This window comes from Desmodus rotundus, chromosome 7 (assembly GCF_022682495.2).
Source record: "Desmodus rotundus isolate HL8 chromosome 7, HLdesRot8A.1, whole genome shotgun sequence".
NCBI lineage: Eukaryota > Metazoa > Chordata > Mammalia > Chiroptera > Phyllostomidae > Desmodus > Desmodus rotundus.
This window is the reverse complement of record NC_071393.1, coordinates 81,552,326-81,578,637: the sequence shown is the minus strand read 5'-3', so window position 1 is coordinate 81,578,637 and position 26,312 is coordinate 81,552,326. Positions and strand designations below refer to the sequence as shown.

General features: G+C 41.4%; 1 protein-coding gene across 4 annotated transcripts in view; it reads right to left on the bottom strand.

Annotated features, from left to right (window-relative positions):
* GALK2 (galactokinase 2) overlaps positions 1-26,312 on the bottom strand; it is a 139,411-nt gene that overhangs the window by 44,271 nt on the left and 68,828 nt on the right. For all 4 annotated transcript variants that reach the window (XM_024568177.4, XM_045201441.2, XM_024568174.4 and 1 more), the window contains exons 6-8: positions 12,940-13,038; positions 11,313-11,465; positions 1,270-1,480 (exon numbers count right to left, since the gene is read on the bottom strand). In XM_024568177.4, the coding sequence (XP_024423945.3) occupies positions 1,270-1,480; positions 11,313-11,465; positions 12,940-13,038 (463 nt within the window). The remainder of the gene's footprint in view (positions 1-1,269; positions 1,481-11,312; positions 11,466-12,939; positions 13,039-26,312) is intronic.

Below are 26,312 nucleotides of genomic sequence, written 5' to 3'. Positions count from 1 at the left end.
CTTAGCACATTACACAGATTACTCTTTTAAGGGGGGGTATTCCTGTTAAGCCTATTACATATGAAACTAGGATAACAGTCTCAAATCTAGTAAGTGAAGAAGCCTAAGACCCTAATCCAAGCAGAGTGGCTTTGGCATACTGCCTTTCTGGCATGGAGGTCAGCAGACTTTTTCTGCAAAGGGTGAGAGAGTAAATATTTTAGGTTTTATGGGCTATTCAGTCTCTGTCACAACCACTCAGCTGTGTTGTTACAGTACAAAAGCAGCCATGGCTAATTATGGCTGTGTTCCAGCAAAAGTTTATTTCACAAAAACAGGTGGCAAGTCTAACTAAGCCTGTAGGCCAGTCTGCTCATCTCAGTTCTACAGACTCAGTAAATGTTCATCAAATTAAATTGGATTTAACAGTGTTGGAAACCAAAACCACCTCTCTGCCCTCGGATGATTCCTTTATCTTAGCCTAAAGCTGTCAGTCAGTGGTTGCAGTCTTTGAGACATTACTTGGCAGACCAATCCAATTGTTGGCACTCAATAACCAATTGCTGAACTGAACTGAATGGGATGGGATGGAAATGAGGCTCTGAGGCTGATCTTTGTGCTAAGATCCCACCCTGCCAACTCTCCCTCAGGAAACTACTGGATCTTAGCTAGATGTCTCTGCACCCAGCACTGATAAATAAACAAACTTTACTTCTAAGAAGGAAAAATATTCCCAGGCTTCATTCTGTACCTCCAACTACCAGGCCTTCATCTCAGATATCTGATGTTATTAGTATAAAAACAAAATTACTTGAAAGCAGCAGGTAAATTGAAGATGCTTCCACACAAAAGTGGGCCGCAAGTTCCAACCTAAGCAGTGAAGACTTCCCGGTGTTCCATCCAGAGTGTTGTTCCACAGCAGTTGTGAGCACTGCTCAAATCTAGACATTTTTATATAATAATCAGAAAAACAGGTAGGGGTAAAAAAAGAAAAGATGACAAAGGGAAGATTGCTGAATTATGAACTTCTTGAGGTCAGGAGCCTTGTAATATTCACCTTTGCCTCACCAGAATACCTGGCATATAGCAGACCAGGAAATGTTTGTTGATGAATGAAAAAATGAATTTAATGAAGCCAAGAATTTAGATAATTACGTTTGCTAAAATGCACCCATTCTGCAAACCCCCTCAAGCATGCTTCAGATTCAGTGAGATCCTTGCAGAAGCCGTAGACTTTTCAGCTGTAAGTAGGGGAGCAGCCCACGCCCTCGCTTTCTCCAGCAGACTCACCATCTTGAGTGTTTGGACTCAGGATTTGGGTCCGAAATTCCTGCAGGCTAATTCCCAGACACCTGCAAACTTCCTCCGGGCTATAGGGCTCTGGGTGAAGAGCATCCTCTGTGATCAGCAGCATTTCTTCCAGACCAACCCCGAGGTCGGCCTGCACCTCCTCCAGCCGCAGCACTTTACCCCACTGCAAGCTTTTGTACTTAGCCAGGAGCTGCAAGTTGAAACCAAGATAATGGTCAGTGTTCACTGCAGAGATTGATGTGTTACTCTGATTAGCCAGCTTCAACTTTAAGCTGTTTTTGTTTTATTTTGTTTTTTTCCACTCAACCTATCCACACTTCCCACCATTGCTTGAAAATGCACACTAGGTGCAGATGTTTGGAATTAAGCATGCCTGTATGATGGTCACAGGCTAGTTAAGTATTTTTCTTAAAAAAAATAAAATAAAAACCAATATTCCACCAATTTTTTGCCTGTCACCACTTTTCCTCAGGGCTATTTCTTTGAATAATTTTGTTCTTTTATCCCTATTCAGCTCATCCGTAATATATCACTCACTGTAAAGTCTACCAAAAAAAAAAAGACCTACTCAAATCTCTCATGACCTGGGTCCTGAGGTGGACGCTGTATGCCCGATTTCATTAGAGCACTTCCTGTTTACTACATGCCTCTTTGAAATGGCAAATGAATTTAAGTATCTGGGTGTTTGGAGTGAAGTCCCAGATTTTAAATGAAAACCTCATTGGCGACCTTATGAACATCCATTGCAGTAGGTTGCTGGTACTGGTAGAGCTGTATGTTTGTCCACCCTCAAGAAAAGAGTCTGGCTTCCAGTTGCATTCTGAGGCCCCCCCTCCATCCGCTGAAGGCGGTTGAGTACAAACCAAACCTTTGTGACCAGTTCCACTCACCAGAACCCCTGTCCAGAATCTGTTCCCCTCAATCCACTAACCACTAACTGAGCCTTTCAGAGCAGGTTGGAAACAATCAAAACAGTGAAGATCTCTCTCTTCCAGAGGTCTGTAAAATTCAGTCCCTGGGTGTGGAGACAGCAGGTGCAGACAGCACAAACAGCAAAAAGAAGCAAGCTGAAGAAGGGGAAATCAGTCTTCAAGGCAATGTGCATCTGATTTACTCGCCTATTATGTTGATGATTTGATTTTCTTTCTTTCCAGCAGGAAGCAGAGTTTACCAAAAGACCATTGTACTCTGCTTAGGGCTACTCACTTCTGACAAATGTTAATAACATCAGTTCTTATATTCATTAATCTTCTTTTTCAACCTCTTGCTCATACATTTGAAAGGAGTTAATGATTTCAGGCAGAACTTGGAAAAGAGACAAGAGGATTACATTTTCCTGTTCAGTGATTTCACAGAACCTGGTGCCATTTTTAAAACAAAAACACAAACGCAAACCTTTCTTCTGACCTTGTTTGCTTAGCACATTTCGTTAGTGTTTATCAACAGTGTTAGATTTGATACCTCCACATACTGACCTATTCATTCATTCACTTAATTTATTCATTCATGGTCTATATTCCAAAAATAAAATTTCAGAAAACTTATAAAGGCATACATAATGCAAGAGAAAAACATATTATGTATTTATTTTATACAGATAAAGAGGTGACGTCAGTGACCTCCGAGAATGATGCTTTCTCGAAATACAGACCCGAATCCAACTAAGATAAGCAATGAAGCTTGTATGGTGCTACATGATTCAAAATGTGCTTTTTTATCTTTTCATCTTTGGCAGCTCTGTGAGGTAGGTGCTATTACCCTACTTAAGAGATGAGAGTAAGTGACTTGCCCAAAGAAACAAAGTTGGACGGTGGACCCAGGCCCTGTAACCCGCTTCCCCAAGGCCGCACTCCCGGTGAGGTCTGGGTGCTGTCTATGCCCTGCTACTCCTATTAGCTGAATCCCCGCTCAGTCGTAGAAATGGTTTCGAAGAATAAAACTAAGGTTGGTGTTGGAGTAAACATTCCAGTGATTTAAAAAACACTTTGATAAATGGGTTCCTTCAAAGAAGAAGAAGGACAAGGAGAAGGAGAAGAAGGAGAAAAAGAAGAAAACATCAAAGAATGGCTCCCAAGTAATGAGAATGAGCTCATCCTAAGGACCTTTCAGTCAGCAAGGATCTCTACATTCCCACACCGGGCCACCACCTTGAACAAGTCACACTGCCTCGGGTGCTACATCCCAGGAAATTGGTCCATGGATGTGCAGGGAGAAAGTCTGCAAGGGATGCCTGGGGCCTACAAGGTTGTCAAAGGCAGCCTCCCTGTGTGCCTTTCTAGCACAGGCAGCGGCCCTAACATACAAGGTTCACATTCATTCCAGTAATATCCTGGTTTGCTGTTGGATTCGCTCAGCCCTCAGCTGGAGGATCCACACAGCCAATTTGGTGTGTATTTCAATAAGAATGACATCTACCATATGCCCTCAACGACAGCTGCACAGCCCTGAGCCACTGAGCATGTAGAAAAGCCGCTTAAGCCCTTTGAAATTTGGCTCAAGAAACAGAAGGATGACTTGCATATGAGGGAAGGGGGTGGGTAAGATCACTTGCTCAAAGACAGAACTTCATGCAGGAATTTGCCACTTAGAGCCCTGGTGGCTGGCCCACTTCACATTGGTGAAGCAGGGCTATGAATCAGGGATATGGGTCATTTCATCACAAGTTCCTCACTTTAACAGCAGGGTGGGAAAAATCAAAGAAAGTAGTTCTTTGTCAACATTCACCATTTTCTTTTCACCACAGCAAACATTAGTGTTCATATGAGATACCACTTCCAGGAGGTCCCTGAGCCCGTTCCGTGCTCTGCGGACAAGAAAGCAGGAAACGAGTGCTTTGTCCACCGTCATGAAAAGAGGCAGATAAATAGCACTAGGGCCCCGTCCTAAGTTGGTTCCCCTTGGAAGAAGAGCCTAAGACAAGAATTTAAAGGGTCAGTGATACCCAGAAACACTGGCAGAGGGAGGAATGAGACTGAAAGAGAAGCCAATATAAGATGCACTGACATGGTGAGTCCTGCTGGATCCTCTAGGACCAGTATATGTAAGCCTCAGACATCATCTACCCATGGGCACGAAAGCTGGGCCATTTACCCACTAATTCTCATCTGTCAGTGACGAAGGGCTGCTTCCAAAGGGAATCAGCTCACTAGCACTTCCAGGTTGACCGAGGTGCAAACTAGGCACTCTGCTGCAGGTAGAAAAAGCCCTCAGTCTGAGTGTCACCAGGACTTCCAGTAAGAGAGTAGGGTAGGAAGGAGAATGCTAAGACAGGGCCTGTCTGTCAGATCCACCTCTCCTCGACTTTCTCATTTCATGTGGCGCTATTAACAAACCAATGGGCAAAGTACCAAGTTGGCTCCTCACCAGGTCAGCAAAGGGTAAAATTTCTAATCCCTTTCTGCGTTACCTCTAAAAACAATTCTTTCAAGGTTTTCCCACACAATAAAAGCAGCTGTGTTGTTGTTTCTGATTATACAATTCGCACACCATTTTTCTAAAACTGCAAAAAACATACAGTTCCAAGTACAAAAAAAATTAAAGTAAAATAAATCATCTGTAATCACCAATGATAACTGCCAACTGGCATTTTGACAGCCATCCTATCACACATTTCCTCACGCATACTGTATGCATGCCTACAAACGTGTAGTTTGAAGTAAATGGGATCATACACAGCTGTTTTATTGTGCACACTTCTCTGTTTTGTTCATCTCCCCCTCACCTCCTTCCAACTACTGTTCATGTTCTCTATATTGGTTTGCAGGCCACAGAAGAAATCTACAGAGCTGGGCACAATGGATGTCCTCACCCTCACCGCATCCTCAGTGTGGGCCACCCATGGCATCCCCAAGCAGCAAGCTATGGACGCCTAACTCCTAAGAGACACGATGGAAAGAAGAGGGCAAAGAGAGATGTGGACTCCTGCACTTACTTAAAATAAGGCACAACCTACCTTGGCAGGAAATTCCCAGGTAAAGTGGGATACTTAATAGCTACTTCACAAGCTATTGTGAAGATTATGTAAGATAATAGAGACATCGAGCACCGTTTCCAGCCCAGAAAGAGGCACTCCGTGAGGGTCAGGTTTCCTTCCCTCTCCACATTGCGCGGCCTCTCTAGCTGGTCCTCTCCCACCTGACACTTCTTCCTGTGTCTTCAAAGATATACAGATGCTTCCTGTCTTAAAATGTCTTATTCCTGAAGCTACTACTCTTCATTCCTCCCCCTCCACTGTCCAACAACTAGGCCCAGAGGCCCAGCAGCACCGCTTCCAGGCCCTCGGTAGCCCCTCGAACTATCGAGTACGGCCTCCTGGAGGCCCTCCCTTATCTCCAAAACCATTTCCAAAGCCACTGGATTTTTCCCAGTCCTGTTATTCCTTAAGGAATCAGTGGCTCTGGCACTCTTCATTATCTATCTTCTTCATGTTCCCCGTTTCATTGGCTTCTGTAGCAATGAATTTTCCTGGTTTCCCTCTCACTTCTCTGGACCTTATACAAAATTCATCCATGAATCACTTCTCTCCCCTCATTATTCAACTGAAGCCTTCTCCCAAGGTCAGCCCCTGGCCTTTTGATCTTCTCTTGCCACACTCCTTCTCTCAGCAATCTGAACTAAGCTCTTGGTTTCAACTGTTACCTCAAAACAAATATATCTGAAGGCTCTAGCCCTAGCCCAGGGATATAAGCCAAGCTCAAATACCTAATCTCTTATAAGAAAATTCCATGAGGAAATTTCATCACCTCCCACTTTCCAGTCACCTTCCTTGCTATCTTCTCCAAACCCGTCAGTGGCAGTGCTTTCCATCCACCATTTGAGCGGAAAACTGCAGCCCTATGGACTCAACACTGTGCCTTCATCCGCGTGCAATGAGCGTTACTGAGCATCTAGTACTTCCCAGGCCCTCAGCGGATAGCAGTGAATAAGGCACTCGGGGCTCCTGACCTCATGGAGCTCAGACTACCACGAGGCAGATGTTTAATAATTACACAGTGAAGAAGTAAATCCAAATGTGATAAGCTGATACAATGGAAAAATACAGGATGTGGTAAGAGCATGTAAAAGGAGATTTAACACAATGGAAGTAGGGAGGGTAGTCAAGGAAAATTTCCTCCAAACAATGGTGTTTATGCCCAAAGGAAGACAGAAACCCAATCACAGAAAGCCTGAAAACTGACCCTTTAGTAGGTCCAGTCATAGCATCTCTCATATCCCTCCCTTTTTATCCCATCCTCACTGACACTATAAGACCCACTTATCTTCATCCAAGGCAAAAGATCCTGCTGCCAGATTAATATTTCCAAAATACCTTGCTAACAACACTAGTGTCTCAAGCCGCTTGCAGGACCAAGCCTGGGTGATCCTCAGCACAGCAGGGAAGGCCCTGCCACCACCTGGTTCCACTATGCACCCCAACCCTATCCCCCAGTCTGTGCATCCTCTGCCCTGCAGCTTGGACTCACCATGCTAGGAATACTCCGTGCTAGAGTTCTGGCAGAGTGTACTCAACTGAATCGACAGTCCCAGTGAAACTGGCTACATTCCGGGGTATCTGGGTTTTCCTCACTCGAATTCAGGGAAACTGCCAAAGCCCTGAGAATGTTATGCCCACTTTTCTTCACAGTCTATCGCTGGACAGAGAAAAAGTTCCATATTGACCACTAAGTGGCAGGAGATTAAAAAAACTGGATGTGTGGTGGCCCCTGACCAAACAGGCTCTGTACGGAATCACAGCGCAAATTTTCCTTGAAGTGTCAAAGGGCCACATGAAACTCTCTGCATGGCTTCACATGTCATCACAAGGAGCTCAGGGTATGCAGAAAGCAGTGCTAAAATTTTGCTTCCCTTTTTGATTCCCCATATTTATTATTGGCATGACACATTTTATCCCTCAATATAATTAAAGGATATTCTCTTTTATAGACATAAAACATTTCTGGAAAAGTTTAAGCCACTGAATACATGTAAAATATGAAAAATTTTGTGTTCATCAAAGATGTCTGGGCACTTTGTAAATTTAAGAACATAAAAATGTGCTTCACTTAAAAGTATCATTTATACAACCATATGATTTCATTCATATGTGGAATCTAATGAACAAACTGAACTAACAAGGGAAATGGGCAGACTCATAGATGGAGAGCAGGATGACAGCTAGTGGCGGAGGGTTAGGGGGTAGAGGGATTGAGCAAAAAGGGAAAAGGACTCATGGACATGGACAACAGTGTGGTGATTGCTGGAGGAGGGAGGGTATAAAGGGACTAAATGGTAATGGAGAAAATACAATAAAGATTAAATAAAAAATAAATTAAATTACATTAATTTTTAAAAGTATCATTTACGCAAGTGATGATTATAAATCTTTGTTGAGTTTGCTTTTATTTAGTCTAAATGGCTCTACAAGACTGACTTTTAATGAAATTACATCAATTAGTTTTTGGAACCCACTGGAAAAAGAGGAGGGGGAAGGAGAGAGAAAGAGAGAAAGAAAATTTAAGAATAAAAGATAGAGCCCTGGCCAGTATAGCTCAGTAGGTTGGAGTGTTGTCCCATAAACCAAAAGGTTGCGGGTTTGATTCCCAGTCAGGGCACATACCTAGGCTGTGGGTTCAGTTCGTGGTCAGTCAGGGTGCATGCAAGAAGCAATGATGTTTCTCTCCCTCTCTCCCTCCCTTCCTCTCTCTCTCCCCCCAAAAAATGTCAATAAGCGTATCCTCGGGTGACGATAAAAAAAAATAGAATAGAATAGAAGACAGACCAAAGGGATGGTTACCAGAAGGGAGGGGTACGGAGATGAGTAAAAAAAGTGAAGGGGAATATGGTCAATTAATTCTGTGATGTCTGCACGGTGACAGACGGTTACTAGAATTAGTGGGGTGATCCCACTGGAAGGTATAAAAATGTCAAATCACTATATTTTACACCTGAAACTAATATAACTAATATAATAGTGTATACTAACAACTTAAATAAGATTTTTTTAAAAAGAATGGAAGAAACTATCAACATTAAGGCAAAACGAAGTAAAACCATCTTTATTGATTTAGTGTACTTCCCTGTACTTAGAATAAAAGGTACTTATTTTCAAAATAGAGGTTTAGAGAGGAAAAAGAAGAAGAAAAATATTATTCATTACAGTTTTGGCATATGCAACTTTACCTAATCAGTCTCATTTTCAACACTATCCTGAGAAGTCATTTCTCCACTGACACTTCATCATATTGTCTGAAAACAAAGTCTGTGCAGACTTAAACAAGCTTCTTTACCTTTCTAACATGGGGGTTTAGTTCCTGACTTAATGAGACCTTTTCCAACACAAAAATCATACTCATTCACAAATTACTGCAAGTGGGGAAATGGAACCATGTTGTAAGGAATATATGCTTAGCAGAATTCTAGCCCGTATTCCTAGGCAAAAACATAATCTTAACATCAAGATCTGTGTGTGTAGACCACGTTAGCAATTTTATCTTTATTTCCCCTTTATACGAAATCTTGGATTCAGTGACTTGCTGCAACATGGTTTAGAAAACATTCTCCACCTTAATATAGTTTTTCACTTTTTTTCCTTACATATCTTTAAAAAGAGAAAAATTCAGAGTATTTAAAACAATGTGTTTTATCTACAACAATTGTGAGGGGCATGAGGCAAAAAGCCCAATTCAGACACCAATTATGCTGACCAAAGTTCCTCTAAAACACATGCGGAGTTGTACAGTTAAACTGGGCAGCCATCCTCGAGAACAGGAGGTTCTGCAGCGAATGAAGGTTTTCAGCTACTGCTTTCAAAAGAGATGCCCTTTTTATAGTTAACTCTCAAAAGACATGCCCCCTATCCTGACAACTTTCACTACAGAGATTCAGCATCAAAATTTTATTCCTCACTTTCTTCTTGAACCTTTGGAAGAGAGTAGTCACAACATGAAGCCATTTTACACTTTCATCCTTGTTCTAGCTCATGTGCGGATCTCCTACAGGATGCCTAATTTCGTGATAAAACTTTGAAAACAATGTTGTGTATGTTTGAGGTCTCCTCAGGAAGGCAACACTTACTCACCAGCCACAAAATAACTAGCCAACATGAATAAGCCCTCAAACAAATAAGACACTAATTTCTTCCATCTCCTGAAAGAGGAAGCTTCTCCTGAAGGAAAAGAAAAGGCCACTGAAGGCTTGGTATTGAAAAGTTTACTGTGCTACTTCTTCTCATATATACATTCATTAAATACTGCACAAGCTTAATATTCAAAACATCTTTTACACAATTTTTAGAAATTATATGAGCAAATTTCAAATCTAAAAAAAATGATTTTTTTTAAAAAAGGTTTAACCCCAAAATTTTCCAGGGAAAAAAAACCCTCTTATTTTTTCCGGTTCCTCATATCCCTACTCTCCTCAACCTCACAACCTCAAGGGGTGAGAGCAAGGGGTGAAGGAGTAAGTCAGCTAAAAGGGAGAACTACACCCTACACATCTCCAGGGTAGCTAGCCCAGTGCTGGGCGTACAACATGCGTGCACTTGTAAAAAGGTGTGAAACTGGGCAGGTACACAGGGAGTAGTCATTCATTTATTCAACAAATGTTTACCCTGTGCCTACTGCAGCCTAAGCACAATGCCAGGGATTAGGAATATAAAATGGACGCAGTCTTGGCTCTCAGGTAAAATCAAATCAGAAAGAAAAGGCAGACATTAAACAATTGTTGCGGTACCATTACTGGGATGTGAAATACAGAAGGGGCCCTACCTTAGTCTGGGAATAAGCAAGTCAAGGAAGGCTTTCCTGAGAGACATGCAGGCTGAGACTTCAGAGAGGGCTGGAGGAAGAGTGTTCTGGGCATGTGCACAGTCACTGAGGTGAGAGAGAGCATCAGGACTAGAGTGCAATGGAGCGGGGGAGAGAGGGGGGTGCTAGCACAGGCCTTGGGTCTGGCAGGGCTCTCCAGGGGCAGAAGAGGACTTTTTACTTCATTCCAATGAAATGGAGCTTTTGAAAGGTGTTATGCAGGAAAATTATCTGAGCAGATTTAAATTTCTAAACCATCATTCTAACCGCTTTTTGAAGAATGAGTGGGAGAAAGCACAGTGGAGCTCCTGACCCAGATTCCACCCCCCAGCTTCCAGCCTCAATTCTCTCCGACCTTCTAGTCATGTCGTGGGCTTTTCTGGATCTTCCATAACATTTAATTTCTATGTCATGTTTTGGAGCACCTGGTTACATACCACCTGATCACATACTAACCATCTTCTATTTCTTTTTTCTTTTCTCTCCTTTTTTTGCTTTTCAACTATAGTTCACATTCTTCTGTTAGTTTCGGGTATACAGCATAGTGGTTGGACATTCACGTAATTTACAAAGGGAATTTTTATCCCCATAACTTTAACTCTTTACTCTCTCTGTTCTTATGTTCTGTAACCTTTTGTATGCTGCTTTTCATACTTCCTAAGCAGACTTAAGGCTTGACTGGCAAGGGTCCTCTAAACCGTGGAACAAAGAACTGGCAAGACTTTCTCTGGCTTGTATTTCCCTAGTAGACACATAGGAGTCTTCTGGGTGCAGGGAGGGTTACACCAGGCCCATATTTTTAAAGTAACCAGTGATGGCCCAGAACAAAATGGTACATGTAAGAGGACCACGGGGTGAGGCTGCTGTCACTTTTGTTGAGGAAACAAGACCAGTTATGGTCACTTCCCATCAATCACCTCCAACTATCTTTCCACCCATAGACCTAACCCACGGCCTGTGTCTCACATATATAAACTGTCCTCTTTGACCCAGTGCCACCCTAACAGACGCAACTGTGAAGTTCATACAGCTTCTCAATAGCTAAAGGTTGCACTACTATAGGCTTATTTATCTCCTGAGTTTGGAATTGGATTGCTCACCCAAAGACCTCCAGTTAGAACGTTGCTGCAGTCAGAATGTTTCCCTAAATTTTAGGTAAAGAGACGAAGTAATAGGGAGCAAGGAGAAAAAGAACAAAAGAAAGCTTACTTAAGTTTCACTAGTTTGCCAAGTCCCTACCTTTGCAGCCAGCCGACACTCCATCACCCTGGTGTTGAAATGGGAGGTCGCTGCCTTATTCATTTCCACACAACTGTTGGCAATCACAAACACTGCTCCACTTGGGAGTCTCACATCAGTTGCCCTCAGAGGACTGAATTCAATCAACTTGGCCTATTGGAAGAAATACAACACGTAAGATATGATGTATTGTAATTCAGAAAATGGTTAACCATTTATGCACTTATATATCTTAGTAAATTTTTTCCTAAAAACGCATTCATTCCTTCAAATATTAGTTACTAGCTTCCCATGACCACACTAGGCATTAGAGATACAACAGTGAACAAGACAGACACTCCCTGACTTCACAGAGCTTACAGTCTAGTGGGAAGGGCAGCCAAGGACACAAGTGCATGTCCAGGCTGTGTTACATGGCAGCAAAGTGTAGAGCGCTGTATGGACACATACCTGAAGCGCCTGCTCAGATAGAGCCTAGAGCAGGCTCCTTTGAAAAAAAGGGAAATGTACACAAAGCCTTAAAGGATAAGCAAAAGCAGGGCAGGCAAATGGTTTCTTTGCCAAATTAGGATGTCAAGAAGAGGGAAGAGCATAGGCAAGTGTAGAGGTGGAAAAACACCGTGAGGTGTTAATAGAGCTTTGGGAATTGAAAGTTAGCTGCTGCTTAGAGTTTGAGGGGTGAGGCGTGGTGAGAGGGTAAGTAGGAGGGCTAAAGCAGGGGCCAGATAGTGAAGTGTTTTGCAAGCCTAACAATTTGGGACTTTGTTCAGATTCAGTATCTAACTTACATTAACATCAGCACTCTTGCCTGATGTTAACATTATGCCTGCTTGTCAGGTCTCATCTAAAACACCCAGGGTATTTGCTTAGCATTAAACCAAATTTACTCATGCCTCATGCCTTTGGCTTAAGGGAATCAACAACAAATACTGTTAATAAGAAAAAATCCAGGTATTCTGGGAAAATAGCCAAGCCTGTAGGAATCTGATGAAAAACTGAGAAAAGATTTTAAAGAAATGTCTGCTTCCACTTTGGCGATGGGCAGTTTATGACCAACAACCCAGACCTCTGCTCTGCCTAGGGGAGGTGACAGCCAAGGGGAAGTGGTATCCAGCTAAGGAATTCATTCCTGGGTTACTGTCGACATTCTTTTCCTCACCGCTGCAGCCCCAGAAATGTTGACGCAGAAAAATGATACCAAAGAGTAAATTGCAAAAAGAGGGGTTGTGAATATATGTGGTAAGAAAAGTAACATTTGGGTTTAAAACCAACATGAAAATGCCGTGAGATGAAGTGATTTGGGACAAGAGAAGGAAAAGAGGTCTCAGTAGCTAGGGAGTTGAGAAATCTCATCCTAACAATGAATTAGAAAGAAAAAAAACCCTACACACAGAGGAAAACAGACTTGAGGTACGATTCTGGAAGCTTAAGGGAGCAGAGATCAATATGAAACAGAAGAGGTGAAGTGGTGGTAGCCGTGAATTACAAAGGAGTTGAGAAATACCACCCTACAACAGAGTTTAATAGAATACCCTGCCCCAAACCAAGCACGCTAGGGATCTCATAGCCTTCCTCTCTGGGTGAACTTCCCCTAGCTGACATTCCCAAAGAGCTCAATGCCACCTACAGTTCCTTCTTCTGCAAGAAATGATATGGACTGGTCCATCCCTCCTCCTTCAGTGCCAATATAACGCTCACTCCTGGCGCAGATTTCTGCAAGTTCCACCTGGAAAAGTAAAATTGGTTCGTACTGTGAGTACAATCATAATCTATTTCTCATTCATTTCTTATTCCAGACATGACAGATAGGTTTGCCAGCTGTGAACAACTGAGAGTAGTTGCCTAGAGCGCTGTGTTAACAAAAATTCCGAGACTACCATTGAGCTCAGTAGGGTCAATTGATGGCTACTATGGATGGAAGGAGATAATGACCATGCACACCACGTATTCACTACCCCTAAAAGACTCCCCAGGGCAGGCCGGTGCTCTCACCTTTCTCTTTGCTCCATCCCTCTCTAGACTATCACCAAAAATCTCATCTGGGCACTCATTCATTTCTGCCTCAGCTCCCCTTGTAACCTGACAGTGGACATTCCACAGTGTCCCCACAGTCAAAGACGGCTCCTCTGACTTTGTTTCCCAGTCCAAAGTGATGCTGTCTCTGTGGCATTTCCATTAAATGTAAGAATCAGAACTAGTGTCATCTCACCAGACACATCTTCACTACCAAGATAAAGAGGACCAAAATATGAACACACCTCTAACCCAAATTGAAAATGTCAAAATATTTGTATAAGAATCTTCAATGGCTTCCTATCGATTAATTAAATAAGTTCAAACTCCTTAACCTAGCATTTCAAAGTCTTCCAAAAATTGTACAACCAGTGTATACACATGTACCACTCTTTTCCAATTAGATTTGTCTCCTTTACCATTTCACTCATTAAGTCTTTCTCTCATACAAATCCTATTGCCATTCAATACCCAGCTTATTGCTGTCTTCTATAGGCAAGTCATTGGGCTGGCCACTCACATCTTCCCCGTCACAGAGTGTCCCTCAAATACTGTTCCCACTGTAACATCCCCTTTCCCTGAACTCCTACAACACAGTGAGTACATCTATTTACTCACTCTACTATTCATTCATTCATTCATTTTTTCTTTCTTCTAGGACTTGATCCAGGCCCTATTTCTCACCTGTTTTACTGTAAGATCCTCCTAGAGTGATCATTCTGAAACGCTGATATAGCCATTCCCTGCCAGTGCCTTGACGCTCAGACTTCTCAGCATGGCACACAACGTCTTTAATAACTTACCCCTTGCTCACTTCTCCAGCCTGCTCTGCCACCCCTAACCCAGTAAACCCTAAGTTCAGACCATCAGGATTATAGAACAAATGCTATTCTTCATCACTGCCAGTTTCTCTCATCTTTCACTGCCTTTAAAGTGCGGTTTTCTGTCCTCATCGCTCAGTACTCCTCTGTCCAGAATCCCCATTAGTATCAGGATCAATTCAAGCATCACCTCCCCTGCAGCCCACACCACCACCCAAATCCACACACGCCACATAACCTCTCCTCTGCACTCCCTGTACGAACTTTATACTCATTTATAGAGCCAGGCTTTAAGCATGGGTGTACTTGTCCTTGATCCACTAGTCTATGAGAGTCCATGCAGTGCCCAGATCAGGGCCCACTTAACTAACACGACTGAATCACATAATGTTTATTATTGTTCTTTAATCATGTCAGGTTTCAAAGACATCACATTTCCCCAAAACACTGTCAGTCCTACTAGAGACAAACAAACTAAGTGTTTCTTTTGTATCCCCTACTTCACACAGTGCTGAGCACAGAGTAAATACTCAATGAACACCTACTGCTTTCACTTTCTGAGAAAATCTGCCCCTAAAACCACCTGGCAGAGGGTCTGCATTATATTCCTTGTTGGTCAAGTGGACTCACTAACATTGACTTTGCCTTGTGACACAAGGTAAATTTAGGATTCTGACATAATGGGCATTGCACATGGCCACCTGCAAACACAGAACCAGTGACCTGTCCAAAACAGGCACTTGGATTTTAAAATGTAAATGAACGACAAACCCTGGTGAAGAAGTTCATGCAGCACTCAGTGAGGAACGACGAGACCTGGGTTCCCACCTACCTGTGACCCTGGGCCAGTGTGAAAAGTCACCCCCCACCCAAAACCACAAGAACAGCCACATTTACATGCAGCTTACTCGCTTTGTGAGCATGATCTCCTTAGGCCTCCAAACAACCCTCTGCTTACCCTCGTTAGACAGATTAGGAAAACAGGTCTTGAAACACATAACAGAAAATGGAGGAGCCAGCAAATGAACCTCATCTGCGTGACTCCAAAGCCTGTGTTCTTTTCACACTGGACTTCAATTACTTCTCTCCCATGCCCCGCCCAGGACAAATGGAGATAACATCAACTTTTTTTCCCACTACCTTAAAAGGGCATGAATGACAAATGAGATCACCAAAATTTAAGTATTCTCCCTCTTAAGAGGAAAAATATTGAAGCATCAAGAAATATATAAGCTTATTGTTTTTTTTCTACCAGTTTTTTAAATTGTTGTTCAAGTACAGTTGTCCCCATTTTCCCGCCACCACTCCCTCTCACCCTATCCACCCCCACCTCCCACACTCAATCCTACCCCCCTTTGGCTTTGTCCACGTGTCCTTTAAACATGTTCCTTGATGACCCTTTCCCCTTTTTCCCGTTATCCCCTTCCACCTCTTCTCTAGTTACTGTCAGTTTGTTCTTTATTTCAATGTCTCTGGTTATATTTCGCTTTGTTTGTTTTCTTGATTAGGTTTCATTTATAGGTGAGATCATATGGTATTTGTCTTTCACCATCTGGCTTATTTCACTTAGTGTAATGCTCTCCAGATCCATCCACGCTGTCTCTAAGGGTAGGAGCTCCTTTCTGCTGTGTAGTATTCCATCATGTAAATGTACCACAGTTTTTTGATCCACTCATTTACTGATGAGAACTTAGGTTGCTTCCAGCACTTGGCTATTGTAAATTGTGTGGCTATGAACATTGGGGTGCATAGGTTCTTTTGAATTGGTATTTCAGGATTCTTAGGGTATAATCCCAGCAGTGAAATTGCCAGGTCAAAAGGCAGTTCCATTTTTAGTTTTCTGAGAAAATTCCCTACTGTTTTCCACAGTGGCTGCGCCAGTCTGCATTCTCACCAACAGTGCACTAAGGTTTCTTTTTCTCCACAACTTCACCAGCACTTGTATGTAGATTTGGTTATGATGGCCATTCTCACAGGTATGAAGTAATATCTCACTGTGGTTTTAATTTGCATCTCTCTGATGGCTAGTGATGCTGAGCATCCTTTCATATGTCTATGGGCCCTCTGTATGTCCTCCTTGGAGAATTATCTGTTAGGTCCTCTGCCCATTTTTAATAGGGTTGTCTGTCTTCCTGGAGTGGAGTCGTGTGAGTTCTTTATATACTTTGGAGATGAAACCCTTGTCCAAGGTATCATTGGCAAATTTATTCTCCATATGGTTGGTTCCCTTTTCATTTTGCTGATGTTTTCTGTAACCATGCAGAAGCTTTTTATTTTGATGAAGTCGCACTTGTTTATTCTTTCATGTCCCTTGCTCTAGGGGACATATAAGTGAAAATATTCCTGCATAGAATATCTGAGATTTTCCTGCCTATGTTCTCCTCTATGACTTTTAAACGTGACTTACATTTAAGTCTTTTACCCACCTTGAGGTTTTTTTTTTTGTATGGTGTAAGTTGGTGGTCAAGTTTCATTTTTTTTGCATGTAGCTTGTCCAAATATCCCAACACCATTTGTTGGAGAGGCTATTTTTACTCTATTTTATGCTTCTGTCCCCTTTGTCGAATGTTAATTGACCGTAAAGACTTGAGTTTATTTCTGGACTCTGTATTTTACCACTTCTATTTAACATAGTATTGAAAATCCTAGTCACAATGATCCAACAAGAAAAGGAAATAAAAAGCATCCAAATTGGAAAGGACGAAGTAAAACTGTCACTGTATGCAGATGACATGATAGTGTACATAGAAAACCCTATGGACTCTACCAAAAAACTACTCAACCTAATAAATGAATTTGGCAAAACAGCAGGATACAAAGTCAATATTCAGAAATCAAAGGCATTTTTGTACACCAACAACAAAACATCAAAAACAGAAAGCAGGAAAAATATCCAATTTGCATAGCAACAAGAAAAATAAAGTACCTAGGAATAAACCTAACCAAGGAGGTAAAACACCTGTACTCAGAAAACTACACAACACTGAAGAAAGAAATTAAGGAAGACACAAATAAATGGAAGCATATACCATGTTCATGGATTGGAAGAATTAACATCATCAAAATGTCCATACTACCCAAAACAATTTATAGATTCAATGCAATCCCTATTAAAATACCAATGAAATATTTCACAGATATAGAACATTTCAAAAATTTTATGAAACCATAAATGACCTTGAATAGCTGCAGCAATTTTGAGAAATAAAAACAAAGTAGGAGGGATCACAATACCTGACATCACACTATACTACAAGGCCACTGTAATCCAAACAGGCTGGTACTGGCATAAGAACAGACACATAGACCAATGGATCAGAATAGAGCTTATTATTTTCTTAAATCTCTTGATGTGTAGCAACAACTGTATACTTTAATAGAAACAGGATGTTAATTTTTCCAGACTATCTATGTAGATGGAATTCAAAGGGACCCCAGAAGTCATCAGTGTCTCTGTGTCAAGGAGAGTCCACCACCTGCAAGGGCTGTGGGCATCCCCATACCCTGCTGCTTACCTCTCACAGTGAATTCTAACCGATAGAGCCCATGACTGGACAGATAATACCCAACAGTTCTAGGTGTGAAGAAACACAAAGAAAATGATAAGTAGTATGTCGAAACAAGAAAAAAATGGATGACTCAATTTTCCAGTCCCCCACCCCCAGAATGCATGAAGAATTCAGTAATAAATACAGAGGAAAGAAACCAGTACCAGAAGATTCCATATCTTGGTTAAAGTCCCAACTCTCCTGCCAATTAACTGTGTTACCTTAGATATATTACTTAATTTTTTCAAGTTTCGATTTCTTCATATATTATTAATAATATTATAGTTTTATCAGGTAAGATTTTCTGAGCACTAACTATGAACCAGGTACTGCTCTAGTTGTCTGGTATGAATTATATACTTCTCATAATGACCCTATAAGATAGTGGCCACCTCACATACAGATGAGAAAACTGAGTGAGCTTGTAAGCTGAGACTAGGCTAGTAACTACTAAAGCTCAAATTCCAACTGTCTGACTCCAGAGACCACAGTGTGAATCACCATGCGACATTACCTCTTATCCACAATGTGGAGAGAAATACCCCTCTCTCTACCCACAGGATTACTGCGACCATCCAATGGATTAAATACTTCATAAACCCTAAAGCACTATACAATTGTGAATTTTATTATTTTTACATAATAAACAAGGAATTATTTGATTTATACAAGTGAATACCTAAGTCTCCAACCAAATATAAAGACAGGTTTAATTACTCTAGAATATAGGACCATTTTTATTTTTACTTTTATTTTATTTTTGAATGGGTCAAATTATGTATTTTTATTTTTTTTAATTTTTCAATTACACTTGATATTATATTAGGTTCAGGTGTACAACATAGTGATTAGACGTTTATGTAACTTATGAAATGATCACCCTAACAAGCAGGACCATTTTTTTTAAGTGTTCAAGGAAAGAGAACTTAAAAGATTCTGATGCCCTTTGGGGAACCAAATCAACAATAAGAAGTAATGGGCCCGGAGGCAATCTGGAGAGTGCATGTCCCATTGAAAGCACTTCAGGCTAAATGGGGCAGGGGTAGGGGTTCCCTGCCTGCCAAACAAAACATCCTTGTACTGTAAACTTCCATTGTAGGCCCACAGACTGGCTTCCCAAGTGGCCCTAGCCCTTTGCGCCCATATTAAAAGCAGAAAGGTAAAATCCTAGGTGGTTACGAGATGAGAAGAAACTGCAAACAAAAGTTTGTTGTTGTTGTTGTTGTTGTTTAATGTCGAATCCTGTTGAAGGAAACACTTGCATGCTTCTGACAATAAGCAAAAATCAGATATGGGCCCATAGCCTTAGCCAAAGATGGCATGACCTGAACTCAGTGAACCATTGATGGAGGAATCTTAACAGCAGGAGAAAAAAAATGGGGGCAGAGAATGCCTGTCATTCTGGATGATCTGAGGGAGACATCTGAGCCTGCCATGTCTTTTCTGTCACTAGGGACACTAGAAATAGAACCATAAAATGTCCTCCAAGTATTAAATCGGGCAGAGTGATTTGCATGGATGTTAAATCAACACTCCACACAAACTTAAATTATGAAAAATATCAAAAGAGTTCATGAAAATAAGAAGGAGCTGTCAAAAACTACATTAACAAGCCAGGCGGTGAGGGACAAATACCATATGATCTCAGCTTTAACTGGAACATAATCAATAAAAGAAAAAAGCAAACAAAATATAACCAGAGACATTGAAGTTAAGAACAATCTAACATTAGCCAGAGGGGAGTGGGGAGGGGATAGTGGGGAGAGGTGTTTTCAGGAACTACTATAAAGGACACAAGGACAAAACCAAGGGGGAGGGTGGAGGCAGGAGAGGGAGGTGGGTTTGCCTGGGGTGAGGTGGGGAGGTGGGGAGAAAATGCAGACAACTGTAATTGAATAACAATAAAAAAAAATACATTAACAAAATGTGGAAAGAAGCCTATCAGAAGTTAACTTCAAGGACAGACCAAATCAAATTCCAGGACCCAATTCTATTTAGCAAAAGATACTATCTTTTCCCTGATACCAAAGGGATTCTGAGACCCACCTACTTTTCCTGTCTCCCACCACACATACGTGCAACGTGGCAACCCTCAAGCAAGAACAATGAAGCTCTAACCAAGAACGGACTTGGTCCTTTCCCCGTCGATGTATTTTATTCTGCTTCAAGAACCACCAAACTAACTCACTTGTGACATTTAGCTCTATTCCTCCCTGCAAAATACTAATGTCTCAGAACCATTGGCAAAGATAATTTGACAGCATGAGAAACTTTTCAAAAGTTTGTAGCCAATAAACTCATTTCTTATTTTGACTTGTGCCCTCTGGACAGTTAGGAGAAACCTGGCATTATACATAGACGTTCTTTTAAAGGAGGGATTAAGCCAAAAAGAAAAAGGACTCATGGGTATGGACAACAGCGTGGTGATTGCCAGGGAGAGGAGGTATAAGGGGGAACCAAATGGTAATGGGGAAAAAACAATGATAAATAAATAAATAAATAAAATTAAGCTCCTGAAGATAATGAGGCTAATTTAGTCCTCTGTGCTGGTTCTTCTCCTGATCAGGCTGGGAAAGAACCAAAAGGCAAGTGGACTCCCAAATTAAACAGCTTACCCATCTGCTGGCCAGTGGGGCTCTAGTAAGAGCAGAAATTACAGGGTTAGATTTAATAGTCACTAAGAAGGGCTAAAGATTCATGAATGTTCTCCTAGTTGAACATGGACATTTATAAAAAACAATAGTAATACAAAATGACTCAGGATATTAGTACAGTAACTCCATCTTTGTTTAGCAAATGTACTAATGATATTGTTAAAAGTAGACTAATTACCTAGCTAGGAAAGGTTAACCTATTGCTATTCAGAACACATACCCTAACCAAGACAGCATCACCCAGCTATTGCTGGCCACCCTAAATGCAAGTCAAGAGAAAGGAAGGAAATGAACAGCCGCATTCATTCATTCAACGACCATTTAAATAATGTCCTACAGACAACTGGACAGGCCAGTGTCTTCCCTCAAGGAGTTCACAGTATTGATAGTCTTCAGGTGAACCAGTCTTCCAAAAGAAAGTGTAAAAGTGGTGTATAATTTGCGCCTCTAGATCTGCTATCCACCCACTTCCATCCTGCTGCCTCAGGAGGCAGCCCAGCATAAGCTCTATGGAGAGGCTCCTTGCACTCCGCTTCCCACTGGATTCCTCCCAGGGAGAACTCTGGCAGGGAGTGGGGAACGGGGCTGGGAGGGGCAGTGAGGTCAGGTTCCCTGCCTACCAAGGTCACTTTAAGGCCCAAGAACAACTCAGATATAACTAGTCCTGGTTTTTCTCTATACTACACTCTTGTAAATAGCCCCTATGCAATAAATTATCCTTTATTATTGAGCATGTCATTTATTTTCTATCGCAAGCCTGACTGATACGGCCAGATAAGGTGAAAACGCTAATGGCTCCCCTGAATTTTTGTTAACGCAAACATTTCTCTCCCTGCAGTCCTTCTCCACCCTAACTTTTTTAATGCCTGGGTTCTTACCTGGGACTATTTTCAAGTTCTTCCCCAAACTGACAAACCTATTAGGTTGAGCCCAGGCAGGTAAGAGAAACTCTTCATGAAATAGCATAACACTAGGTTAAGCCTAAAAGAGACTGGATTTAGACTTGCTTTGTCTGGTAACATGATGACCAAGCTCTAACTCATAGACAGTTTGTGGTATTCTAAAGTCAAAAAAGAAAAAAAGTACACTTGCTTTAATTAAAAAAGGAAGAAGGAGGCTATTATTTCTTCACATCTCTAACACAAACAGCTGTAACTCAGAGATTAATAATTTGGCTCCTGTTACTCCAAGAAAAATTGCCTGAGGAGAATGACAGCCAGTTCCCAAAATGAGCACAGCACATGCAACCGACCCTGATGGCTCTGGCCAAAAAGTTCCAGTAAGTAATGGAGGACAGAAAAAGTAATTTCAAATATCAAAAAAAAATCATAAACTACAAAGAAACTACAGTGAAGAGGACTCTCAAAAACAAATGTAAAAAAAACTCTCCTAAAATCTAGAATCATCAAAGAGTACACATTAAGCACTCACAAGTGTGCATTATGAAAAAACAACGAGCAACAGTGGTCTCCTCCACCTGTACACACTGGAGAGAACACAATGTAATGAACCTGGAGAGGGCTAGTAATTGGTGCACGTGGGCCTAAAATGAGTTGCTGAGTGAGGTCAGAAGCACAGTCTCTGGGTCAGCTCCCTCCAAACTCTAAAGAGAGGAGAAAAGACCACGGTCCTAACCTAGCTGACCTACAGTCTGAGTCACAGGGGGACCCGGATTCTGAGAGGAGGCCTTCCACAAGGCAGGAACACAGTATTTTTTGGGAAACAGTGTGGGAGTCCGGGTATAGGGATCCTGAGAAAATATCTCTGATCCGTTTCTGCTCGACCGCTGCCTGCTGTGGATGAGGAGGAGGAAACTTCTTAGGTACATGATAACATACAACCTTTGATATTTATCCAAACAATGATCCTGGACATACAGATGTGCGTGGCAAGACTATATTAAAATACTACCATGAATCTAACAGGTAATAATGAGCTGTAACGGGAGGAGAGAACACAGTGCACTCTGCATCACCCTAAGTGCAGACTCAGACCTGCTAAATCAGAATCTGCAGCTTAACCAGCGACCCCAGCAATGTGTATGCACGTTATATTTGAAAGCACTCTTCTAAATGATTTCCTGTGCTGGAGTTTCCTTAATGAGCTAAGCAGACAGGGAAGAATCAGAATGGAAGGAAGCTCACAAATGCCAAACGTCTTCCAAGGCCAGATGCTCTGCAGGGTATTTTATATGTGCTATCTTATTTAGTCTCCAAATAAGGCTGAAATGTCAGAATTGTAATTGCTACTTCATAGAGAAGGAAATTGGGGCACAAAAAGGTCAATAAACTCACCTAAGCTAAGAGTCAAAGCCAGAAAGGTCTGGCTCCAAAGTCCAGTCTACCTTGTCCCCCTGCCTGCAGAATCAGGGGCTGGGCCTAGATACTGCCCCTGGTAAGCAGCGCAAGATATCTGCATTCCTAAAGTAAACATCCCTTCTGTTAGAATAAACAATGGAGTTGACCATCAGTCCTAGCATGCACACATTTGAGTCATCACAACTTTATTTTGTCCCCAGGTTTAAAAAAAAAACCTTCATAGATGGTTTGAAGTTTGGGGGCTTCCCCATTATCCATCACCAAATAAAATCCCAAATATCTCCAACTTAGAGTGACCTCAATATAAGACTGACATTTTGATTGATTTCTGCAGTCTAATAATAATAATAGTTGCTAACACATTGAACAAACACTGTCCTAAGCACTTTGCATGTACTATCAAATTTCAAATCCACGAGGGAGTTTTTTTAATTACTAAATGCATTTTATAATAAAGAAACTGAAGCATAGAGAGGTCAAGCAAATTCCTCAGCTAGTAAGTGGTAGAGGCACGATTTGAAATCAGTTTTGGCTCTATGCTTTTGACCATAATACTATTCTTTATACCAAAGAGAAGCAGAGTTTTGGGGGTGGAACAGGATCCCAAAATTCATGAGCCCTAAAAAGTCTTCCTTGCATCCTTTTATCTTTCATTAGCACTTAATTTAATCCCTTTCATTGTTTAAAATTCCAAACAAGGAAGGGAAGGGAAAGGAAGGGAAGGGAGGGGAGGGGAGGGGAGGGGAGGGGAGGGGAGGGGAGGGGAGGGGAGGGGAGGGGAGGGGAGGGGAGGGGAGGGGAGGGGAGGGGAGGGAGAAAGAGAGGGAGAGATGGAAGTGTAGGCAGACATGGCTCACCTCTATGTGCAACCACATCAAAATTACAACTAAAATATAGAACAACCATCACTCAGAACCATCAGAAATCAAGTTGAATGGAAGCCTGACAACTACAGAATCAAAGAAACCACATCCATCCAGACTGGTAGGAGGGGCACAGACCAGAACAGGCTGGTCCCACATCCATGTGTGCCTTCCAAATAAAAATATGCCTTCCACATAAAAATTTGGAAGGCATATCTTGGGAGTGAGGAGTCATAGCCCCATACTAGGCCCCCCAGCCCAGGGTTCCAATGCCAGGAAGATAAGTCCCCACGACTTCTGGCTACAAAAACCAGTGGGGAGTGAGTGCATGTCAGAAATTGCTGTAGCCCCAAACAGTTCCCCTTAAAGAACCCACACATGGATTCACCTACTCAGACTCCAAAACTCCAGAAAAAGAGCTAAACAAAATGGAGAAAAGCAATTTATCAGATGCAAAGTGCAAAACACTGGTTATAAGGATGATCAAGGAACTTAGTGAGGACCTCAACAGCATAAAAAAGATCCAGTCAGAAATGAAGGATACACAAATTGATATAAAGAACAATTTATAGGGAAATAACAGAGTAGATGAAGCAGAGAATCAAATCAATGATTTGGAAATAAGAGAGCAAAAAACAACCATGCAGACCAACAAGAACTAAAAAGAATTTAAAAAAATGAGGATAGTATAGGCAGCCTCTGGGACAACTTCAAGAGGCCCAACATTCACATCATAGGGGTGCCAGAAGGAGAAAAGAAGGAGCAAGAAATTAGAAATCTATTTGAAAGAATAATGAAAGAAAACTTCCCTAAATGGGTGAAGGAAATAGACACAGTGAAAGAATCATGGATATGGAGAACGTTTTGAGGGTTGCCAGATGGAGGGGGGTGTGAGGAATAGGTGAAGAGGTGAGGGGGTTGAGAAGTATAAACAGGTAGTTACAGAATAGCCATGGAGATGTAAAGTACAGTGTAGGAAATGGAGCAAAGAACTTATACACATGGCCCATGGACATAAACAATGGTGTGAGGATTGTCTGAGGGAGTGGGGAGTGGTGGGTGAAGGGGGACAAAGGGGGGGAAATCAGGACAACTGTAATAGCATAATCAATAAAATATAATTTAAAAAATAAAAATAAATTGTAGATGTGAGGCAAAATAAACAAAGAGAAAGAAACAAAGAAAAAGAGAGGAAGGAAGGAAGGACAGCAAACACATAGCCAGGTAACTATTATTGGGATGGCGGGGAAGGGGAGAGAATGCAAAAAAAAAAAAAAAGTTGTGGGAAGACAGCAGAAGGCAGAAGCCTGGACAGGTTAACGGAATCAGACGTGAATATGACCCAGGTCACTGCTACGAAATACCTAAATGGCCTCCTACTCCTGTGGTAAACGCTGGTGTGGCTCCCTTGGCTGCAGACCATTTATTTTGGCTCTGACTCTTTAAAACATTAAATAATGATGATAAATAATGAGGATGGGTGGCAGGCCTGCAATCCCTGTGGTTTGGCAAGAGTGTCCTGGAACTGCGAGTCCCCTCCCATGGTCGGAGGGTGACTCCCAACCCTCAGGGAGGGTTCTTCATCCAGAGTTTTGAGCGGCACACTCCTGTCCCATTGTCAAGGTCCTAACTATAGGAAATCTGACTGTTAACAAAGCTGGACTCTCACGGATAAGGAAAAGAAGAGAGGGGCATTAAATAATTAACTACTACTTTCCTCCAACATAACCATAATTGTTAAAATTAATGCCTGCTAATTTTCCCAATATGACTCCAATTGTACAGGAATGAACCCAAACCAAAGAGAAAAAAAATAACTCCCATGAAACATAATCTAAAATCATGATCATAAATCATGATCTAAATCAACCAAATCCATAATTTGCTATACACATTTGCATGGGGGAAAAAAGGTTCTTTCTATGTTTACAATATTCAATTCACAAAGACTTTGACATGAAGTGGGAAGAATCTTTAGGGTCAGGAAATGGTAGAAAGTATTAAAAGAGTTGTTACAAGAGAAATAATTTGATTTTACTAAATTGTGCTCAAATGTTATATCAAGAGCATCTACTGAAGGTCATTGTAACACATAGTCTTATGAACATCACTTTTGCACCTGTTTTCAGGCTACGGGAGAGGTCATTATCATCATGTTTTGTGTGCTGCAAAGAACCCACTGGCAGAACTAGAATGATTTCTCTATTCTGATCATAAGACCTATATTAACTTACTATGTTTCCTTTTTTACTTTGGCTTCTAAGAATCTCAGTAAGTAAAATTAAACAAAAAAAATACATTATATAATTAACAATTGGTTTGTTTTCATTCTCCTCTGCTTTGCTTTGGTTTTCTATTTCTAATTTACTACCTCATTGAAGAAACATTTCTGGTAGAGTTTTTTCAAAAGAAAGTAAATATGGACTTGGTACAAGTAAAAGAAAAAATGAGACATGACAGGTGTCAGGTGGAACTCTCGTGTTCAGGGGTCAGTGACAAGTCAAATACAAAAGGAAGAAAAACTGACCGAGAACACTTGTCCTTTGGAAAAGTGTCTGATTTCAGTCTCTTTCTCCAGATTTTAATTCCCTGTTGAGTATCTACATATAGTCATTTCTGACACTCCCCCAAATTATAAGTGTTATAAATACTGTGTTCTACAGAAGATTAAGGTAAAAATAGAAGCAACATCAGAAAGGATGTTGCATAAACACTCTCCTGCATGTAAAGATAGAAATGCCACACAATGGTTTAGCAAATTATTGGTAGAAGGTTTCGAGGGA